This window comes from Podarcis cretensis, assembly GCF_951804945.1.
Source record: "Podarcis cretensis genome assembly, chromosome: Z".
NCBI lineage: Eukaryota > Metazoa > Chordata > Lepidosauria > Squamata > Lacertidae > Podarcis > Podarcis cretensis.
In genome coordinates this window covers 12,912,280-12,920,857 of record NC_137184.1, presented here as the reverse complement: position 1 = coordinate 12,920,857, position 8,578 = coordinate 12,912,280, and the positions used below count along the sequence as shown (strand labels likewise).

Genomic DNA, 8,578 nt, shown 5'->3' with positions numbered 1-8,578 from the left:
TTGCGCCGGAGGGAATGGTTTTCATCAACTACTTTCCTCAAGAGTGCAAGAGAACTGTCAGTATTCCTGTGCCCTGCTCTCGACCAGCCTTTACCAGCCTGACAAACACACACACAGATGCTGTGGACTCCAACTCCCATCAGTCCCAGCCAGCGCCTGCTGATTGGAGTTGGAGTCCAAGGTATCTGGACGACGTCAGGTTGGCGAAGGCTGTGTGGTTCTGGCCCTTAGCGAAGGCGGTCACCCAAACTTGTTTTCTGCTTGGTTCTCCATTTCTGGAACTTGAAGGCCTGGGAAGATGGAATGATTGGCATGAAGAGAGGAGGCAGGCGGTTCCTCCTCATCCCGCCAGCATTGGCATACAGGCCTTTGGCAAAAGCTGAACGCATTCCTCCGGACTCAACTCTGGCCTTTGAGGTGGAAGTCAAACGGGTGAGTGTGTCTTCCTCCTAACATGTTAGCGACCAAGAGAACCTCAGAAGGTTGTTGGGTGGTCAGTCTACTGCCTGGATAAGGTTCTACAAATGGAGGCAGTGGTTGCCTTGACCAGACTCCATGATGCCCCTCTTTTGCTCCCTTAGGTGTGGTTTGCAAAGGGCGCTGACTCCGCCGGACAGAGCCTGGACCCCAGGTACTCCTTCACACCTTCACCAGCGCCACAATCAGAAAGCCCAGCTACAGACCCAGCCTGGCTGACTCCTCCTACACCTGCTCCAAAGCCAGGGAGAGAGATAAATTGAGGGTGCCCTTAGCTTTTAAGCCTTCCATTCTCCCAGGTTTCACATCCTAACTCTGCAGTAAACACGTTGCCACCTCTGTGTTTGAGGCTTTCGGCCTTCACCTCAACTGCATAACTCAGACCCCATCTGCACTGTACCACCTTGGGATCTACGGATGAAGTCCGGTATACAAATTCAATAAATCATAGAAAATCATATGTTCCAAATAGCGCCATGCCACTTTCAACAGCCGTGGCTTCTTCCAAAGAATCCTGAGGCCACCTTGTCTCATAGGCAACCTGGCAGGGGCCACATTCCAGGGCTGGGCTGGGGCTCCAGTGGACAGAGCAACAGATGCTGCTCCTGCCTTCTGTGCAGCCAGAAAATACACCATGTGGGGCTTCTTTCTGCACACACCTCTCCCTGTCCAGGGAAGCAAGATGCACTGTCACAGTTCAAGGACACATTCCAGCCAGGCTAAAGCTCCCTTGGGGAGGTCATGAGGTGGGGTTGGTGAGGGCCTTGGCCGAGGCAGAGTCCCAAAGGCCAGTTGAGTATCCTACCCCTTAACAGACTCTTTCTACTGTGCTCAGGTTTGTTAAGTCCCTTCCTTCCATACTGCAGGGAGCCTAAAGCTCAGGTGGCCTGGCTCAGTCCCCAGGCACCCCAAGGCTGCTGCCAGTCAAAGTGAACAGTACTGGGCTGGATGGACAAATAGAGGAATACAGGAATATAGCCAGTGTGGGGTAGCAGTTAAGAGGGTTGGTCAGAGTAAGATCTGGGAGACCAGGGTTCCAATCCCCACTCTGCCATGAAGGTGACCTTGGGCCAGTCACTCTCTCTCAGCCTAAGCTACCTCACAGGGTTGTTGTGAAGATAAAAAAGGGAGGAAAACTATATACCAGTATTTGAGCTCCTTGGAGGAAAGATGGAACATAAAATAAGAACTATTATGATTCTGATATAAAGGATAGAAGCTCTTCTAGGGTGGCTTTTGAAAAGTGAGCTCTACATATGATACTGTCTTGATTTCTTTTTTTACATGAGAGGATGGAAAGTATCAAATCATGCAAACATTCACGTGTGTAAAAAACAATTCTTCCCTCAGCTATGTGGAGCAGAGCAACCTGATATTTGAGCAGAGCAACAGCTCATTGCAGAGGACCATGAAGCACACCCAGGCAAGGGTCCTACATGCTGAACAGGAGAAGGTAAGCCCTGGCAGTGTGACAGCCACAACAGGAAGGCCAAGTGACTGAGGCTGTGGGGAGGGCAAGTGCTATCCCAGGATCCCGTCCTTGAGTTCACAATCGCTAGTGCAGGTCACTATTCCCCTTTGCCTGCAGGCCAGAAAGAAGTTACATTTCTGAGCAGCAGCAGCAACAAAATAGAACAAATGACTGGCTAGGTATACATGCACATACAGGTAAAAGATTCATAAGCTTCAGGTAATCCTTTGCAAAGCACCTCAGGTTGAATTTGAGAGAACAACAGAATGTCCCTTTAAAATTTAACACAGTGACTAAAAAAAAAATGCACCACATTGGTCTACAGTAAGATCTCATTAGCTGCATTCCCATGCCATGCTAAACTGTGGGTTGGCATGACGTGAGCAAGCACAGTGAACGTCCCCCTCACTTCCTCCTATGCAGCCAAGAAGAAGGGTGTGAGAGTTTCCACTTCTAGGTAACTGCTGCTTCCTCTGTTGTCTGGACTGAGAACAGCCATTAATGTTAAGCAGAATTAGTTTCTGAAGTTAGCTTATTGAAACAAACATTTGAAGTTGGTGTGTTTAAGATTAACCATAGTTGATGTTAGCTGCAGCTCGTTGTCCCAGGCAACACAGCAAACCATGGCTAGGCATAAGTGTCAGGGTTCCTGGGCGCATGAGAGGAGGAGATGTAAGGGGAGAGCATGCAAGTCCAGGTTTGCTGTGGCCTGTTCTTGCTTGAGCATCAGCGTGCAAACCCTGCCATTAAGGGATCTTCCATGCATCTTACCCTGAGGCCACTGGGACTTTGAGTGATATAATCAGCCCTTGGACCACAGAACAAGCAGAGTGTGCTTAACCCAGAATGCCATTGCCTCTTTTGATAAAACTTTCTCCCCTCTTGCTGTTCTTGCTTCTGGTGGTGTTAACTCTCCTCTCCTTGTTGCCGCTTTTCTCTCTAGCACATGCCGCCACTGGATCAGGGGTGGGACCAGGTGAGGCATTGTCCTTGGGTGTCCTGATTACCTGAGCACTTCCTTACTCCCTTCATACTTTCCAGGTCACCATTTCATACTTTTAGGAGGCGAAAACCCCACGCCTTCTGCAGGTGTCTCTCGTTGCGAGGCCTCTCTGTGCTTTGGCATCCTAGCTTCAGGGACAAGGGGTTTTCCTAAATCAGTTGTGGGGGGACTCCAGGACCCTGGACCAAAGGCCACCTTCCAGGCCTATGTGTCCGGCCCTCAAAACTCCTTCCAAGCCACGCACCCTCACCAGTCCTACATTGCACCCTCCTTGAGTGCTTTTGCCTGGCTGGATCAGGCCCAAAGGCTGTCTTATTCTCACAACCAGATGTCCCAAAAGGGAATTCTACAAGCAGGATCTGCGCTCACCCCACTTGCAGTTCCCAGGAACAGCATGCTGCCTCCAAAGGTGGAGGGAGACCTTGTGGCTGCTGGCTGTAGATAGCTTTTCCTGCCCCATTGTTTTGTCTAATCTGCTGCTAAAGCCATCCCACTTGGTGGCCTTCATTCCATCTTGTGGGAGAGAGCTCTGCTGTGTGAAGATGTCCTTTCTTTTGTCTGTCCTGAATTTTCTGGGGAAATCTTTTCTGCTCTCCATTTTATGCACCTTTGGCGTGCATGCTTTCTCCTGAACTAACTAAAAAGCCCAAGGCTTCTGCCTCCCCCCGCTCCTCATAGCCTTGCCAGTAGACCAGTTCTGCAGGGTGTTTCCTGGGAGACTCATTCTTAGCATTTGGGAGCCTCCAAAAGCACAGCTCTTGCATCCTCCCAGGAAAGGTCTTGTGACTCTCCTTCCCCATATGTTCTCCTGTCTCTTCTGCTCCTTTGTGTTGCAGGTCAGGGTCACCAAGGAGCTAGCGGAAGCCACGGCGCAGATCTCCCAGCTCCAACTGGAGCTGACCCGTCATCAGAAGCAGGAGATGAATCTCCACTCCCAACTGAATGAAGCCCTGACAGAGTTGGAGAGGCAGAAAGCCCAGGTCAGCCGACTCCGTGCACAGCTGGCAGGTAAGGGAAGCTGAGAGGAGGCACTGAAATGGCAGAAGAGCACAATCCAAGCACATGCAGAGTAGTTTTATCATCCTAGGAAATTCTTTAGCTTGCTGGTAGGGAGCCTGTGGCCCTTCAAGTATTACTGGCCTCCACCTCCCATGAGCCCCAGCAAGCATAGCCAGGGATGATGGGCATTGGAGTCCAGCAACCTCTGGAGGTCCTGCTCCTTAGGGCCTCCTGCAGTGTAGCTGTTAAAGACTCAGACACAGTGTCTCCAAAAAGACTCTTGACTTTAATTCTATCTGTTTAAAAAAGGCAAGCTTCTGATCTCTACAAACTTGATTGATTGTATTTCTATGCTGTTTTTTGTTGAAATGAATCTCCAGCTTACAAACAATAACATAATGTAACATAATAGAAAATGGGTTTGTGCATATTCTGCACCTTCCTTGCCCTGCATGCAAGAGCAGAGCGGTGTAAGAGTGAGAAGAAACATGTGATATGTCTTTAAAGTTACACGGAGGCCCCATCCACACTATAAGGCATTATCATGCCACTGCAGTCAGTCATAGCTTTCTCCCAAGGAATCCTGGGAAGTGTGGTTTTTTCCAGCTGCCAATAGTTGTGTTGAAGTGGAGAGCCCTGCTTAAGCGGCCATTTCCAGCATAGTTTAACAGCCTGGGAATTGTAGCTGGGGGTGGTGGCAGACCGGGGGTCCCACCACCTCTCAGCACCCTTAAGAGAATGTTCTCAGTTCCCAGAATGTTTTGTGGGAAGCTGTGAGTCTTTAAAGCATATAGTTCAGATGGTGCTGTACTTAGGCTTAGCTACAGCAGTGGATGGAAACAGGGACATGCACTGTGGCGCAGGCTTCATCTGTCACTAGCTCTCTGCCCCACCTCCACAGAACTTGAGGAGTTGTCTGACTTGAAACGCAGATACCACGAGGTGAACCTGATTGCGATGCAGTTGGAGGAGAAGGTGGCAGGCCTGGACGTAGAGCTGGCTTATCACCGTGTTCAAATTGAGAAGCTGGATAAGGTAGTGCCCAGGGGTGACAAAAGTCATCACCAAGGCCAGAAGTGGCTTCCTGGAAAACTCTCTGAGATCCTTAAGATTATCCCAGTGCCCCCACACACACACCCAGCTTTGCACCCTTGACTGTTCTTTGCCTCCCTAGAAGATGCCCTTGAACCTGATCATGCTTCTTCTTTCATTCTTAAATGGAGGATTGAAAGGGACAAGTGGGGAAATTAACGTATGTTGCTCCACCTACTTTTACTCTTAGCAGGCGGCCCCCAAGAGGTCAGTCAGTGGAGTCTAGTCTATTAGGCAAACAGGGCACTGCCCACACCCAGCCACCACTTGCTTGCCTTCTTCCTTACAGCCAATCAGGATGTGGCTCTGCCTGTCATTGGGCTCCTTGCCTTCTGCCCCACCCACCTCAATGGGCAGGAGCCACCTGTCCTTGGAACACCTCTGCTCACTCTGCTGGGTTCTCATGTCTGCTGTAGGTCTCTCTGCTTACTGTTTATTACAGGGGCTCCTGAACTGTGGTCACACAATGCAATGCCATCCATCTCTTGGCACATGGATGCTATCCAGATAATGTATGTTCGTTGTAAAATAAATGAATAAATGAAATCATCACCACATTTAGCTGTCCAGAAGCTCTTGAAAGCTCACTGTCCTTTCTGGTGTTGCTTCCCTGCCTTCTGTCTCTTTGCCATCATCCTGCCCCATGTGAAGAAGATCATGAACAAGGTCTTCCAGTCCCTGCAGGGCCAGTTCAACTTGGAGGAGTCCTATACTGGCCAGGAGGTCCTGGGTATCGTCCTGAACACCATCAAGGTACAGCCCAGGGCAGATGGATCCTGACACCTGAATAAGATGCAGATTGAGTGAACTGGTCTATCATTTCTCTTCCTTTTTGTATGGTTCCAAATGTCATGAGTTTGGGTGCCAGAATTTTGGGTGCAAGATGCCCATAACTACTGGGTTTAGTAAGTGTTAGAATTTAATCACTGCTTGGAGAGTGAAACTGAAAGTCAGACGCTTAACAGCTGGACTCAGCTTCCTGTGTTGAGGAGATCGCTTGAGAGGTGGGCCATTAGAGAACTAATAATGAAGATGATGATGATGATGATTATTATTTTGTTTATACCCAGCCACTCTGGGTGGCTTCCAACACATATATAAAACATGGCCAAACATTAAACATCTTTAAAAAATGGAACACTTCACCAATTTTCAGAGGCCATGCTAACTTCTTTATCAATCCAATTTTAGTATACAGTATGTGCTGCAGAGTGGGACGCAGGTGGCGCTGTGGGTTAAAGCCTCAGCGCCTAGGGCTTGCCGATCGAAAGGTTGGCGGTTCGAATCCCTGCGGCGGGGTGCGCTCCCGCTGCTCGGTCCCAGCGCCTGCCAACCTAGCAGTTCGAAAGCACCTCCGGGTGCAAGTAGATAAATAGGGACCGCTTACCAGCGGGAAGGTAAACGGCGTTTCCGTGTGCGGCTCTGGCTCGCCAGAGCAGCGATGTCACGCTGGCCACGTGACCCGGAAGTGTCTCCAGACAGCGCTGGCCCCTGGCCTCTTAAGTGAGATGGGCGCACAACCCCAGAGTCTGTCAAGACTGGCCCGTACGGGCAGGGGTACCTTTACCTTTACCTTTATGTGCTGCAGACAGAAAGATGGGCCATCAGCAAGACAGACACTCTACCAGCCAGCAGATGGGTGAAGCCCCACCCGGAGCTTTGAGATAGTGAGTTTGAAGAGAGTGCCAATGTTTTGGTTAGGAGGAAGTTTTAGGATTTCAGTTGGCTATGGTGTGATCAAAAGAAAAAAGGCTTTCAGTCTGTTAAATGCAGCAAGCTGGAGAGGCAGGATCACAGCAAAATGCAGACTGACAGTTTGAATTAGAGGTTGCAGCAATGGGAAAAACGGAACTCTCTTGAAGTGTATGCTGGGGGCCCCATGGATTACAGGCTCAGGTGTAAATAAACTATATATCATTATGACACCACAGTCTACACTGTGCCTCATTTCCAAAGGAATCTTGCACCGGTCAGAGACTGGGGTGGCATTTAGCCCCATATTACTAATCATGGGAGCAGCAAAGAGGGTGAAGCCCAGCTCTCTAGAAATAACAGGTTGTATCTAAGGTACTACAAAGTGAAAGTCACATAGCTGTGCCTGTGTGGCTGAGTAGGGATTCAAACCCTGGTCTCCTGAGTCCTGGTTAGAGACCAACCATTACACAGTACTTTCATCAGGGGCTGCAGTCTTTTTTGTGGCAAATAATCCCCCCTCCCCTCTACTTGTTCCAGACAACAACTCTGCAGCTGCTGGAGAGTCAGGAGGAGCAAAGGGGGAGCAGCAGCACCGAGGAGGAAGAACCTGCGGAAAGGAAGCAGCCAAGTGCCACACCCCTTTATGGGGATCCCCACAGCAACTCTCTCCGAGAACCAGCACCAGTGGCATCCCCCGCTCCTTTGGCTAATCTGAAGGAAAGCTCAAGCAGTCCTCCATTCACCGCTCTCAAAGGAGCCCAAGACAGTCTGCTTTTTGCAGCTCCTGAGGCTCATTCTTCGGAAGCACCGGTTGAACAAACTCGTGCAGCCTCTGCTCAAACTGCAAGGCCGCCTCTCAGGCTCTCCGCCAGAATTGAGAAGGAGAGGCCAAGCACTCAGGGTGAAATGGACACAATAGACACCGCCGTTCTGGCACCTCCAAATCCAGCGGCGGGTGAAATGGCCCCTGCAATGGAGGGGCCCACAACGGGTCCAGAGGGCAAGGAGGAGAGTGGGGCAAGTCAGCACACCGCTGGCCCCACCTCTCAAGCTGCTCTAGCCGACAAGCAGCAGGACTTGGCTGGAGCCTCACAGCCAAGACCAGCGTCCAGCCCCATGGAAGCGGATTCCAGGTCTGTGCCAGGGCGGGAGGGAGACGGGAGCTGTACCTATGATGGGTCTTATGGTACTCAGTGCCTTGTGTTCTGATCTGGGGCTGATCTGGATTGAGATGGGGTTTTTCTGTGAGCCTCCCCAGATTGCTCATTTGGGCTGAGGTCGTCTTGACTTGTGGTTTTTGAGGCTGCTGGCAGGAAGAGGGGTGACACACTCTATCTCTCTCTCGGTAGCAAATGTCAATTTGGGACTTTGTCTGGCTTCAAAGAACTGACTATTTAATTCACCACTGCCAAACACACCTGCACCCTACACACTTTAGCGGTGGGTATCACCTTGAACAGCTCCTCCCTGTGGAAACCAAACTTAACCTATTGCCATAGCTCACCTCCAGTTTTGAACCTTGACAAAACTGGATCTTGAAAATAATAATAAAGTGCAATTAAAATAAATTAACCCTGTTGCCTCAGTTCTTTCACTTTAGCAAGGCAAGAAGGGGAGAGGTATTTGCGTGATTATGTATGCCAAAAACCCACTCACCATTTATAGGGCACCTTAGGTGCTTCACATACATACACCTTATATGGTAAGAATTAACACCAGTCCTGTGAGGGAGACCAGTATTAGTAATCTCTAATTAGTAATTGCAGATGGGGAGGCTGAAACAGAGAGTGGCTTGCCTAAAGGTTGAATGGTGAACTCAGGATAGGCACAAGGCGGTGCCT

At 49.9% G+C, this 8,578-nt stretch overlaps 1 protein-coding gene across 5 annotated transcripts in view; it reads left to right on the top strand.

Moving 5' to 3' along the window:
* Positions 1-8,309, top strand: part of LOC307208139 (FK506-binding protein 15-like) — a 54,159-nt gene extending 45,850 nt beyond the window's left edge. For 4 of the 5 annotated variants that reach the window (XM_079962555.1, XM_079962556.1, XM_079962553.1 and 1 more), the window contains 6 exons: positions 1,828-1,930; positions 2,892-2,924; positions 3,788-3,959; positions 4,852-4,985; positions 5,694-5,795; positions 7,275-8,309. In XM_079962555.1, the coding sequence (XP_079818681.1) occupies positions 1,828-1,930; positions 2,892-2,924; positions 3,788-3,959; positions 4,852-4,985; positions 5,694-5,795; positions 7,275-7,946 (1,216 nt within the window). In that variant the 3' untranslated portion in view covers positions 7,947-8,309. The remainder of the gene's footprint in view (positions 1-1,827; positions 1,931-2,891; positions 2,925-3,787; positions 3,960-4,851; positions 4,986-5,693; positions 5,796-7,274) is intronic. The other variant, XM_079962554.1, reaches the window with a different exon arrangement.
* Positions 8,310-8,578: the final 269 nt, after the last annotated feature.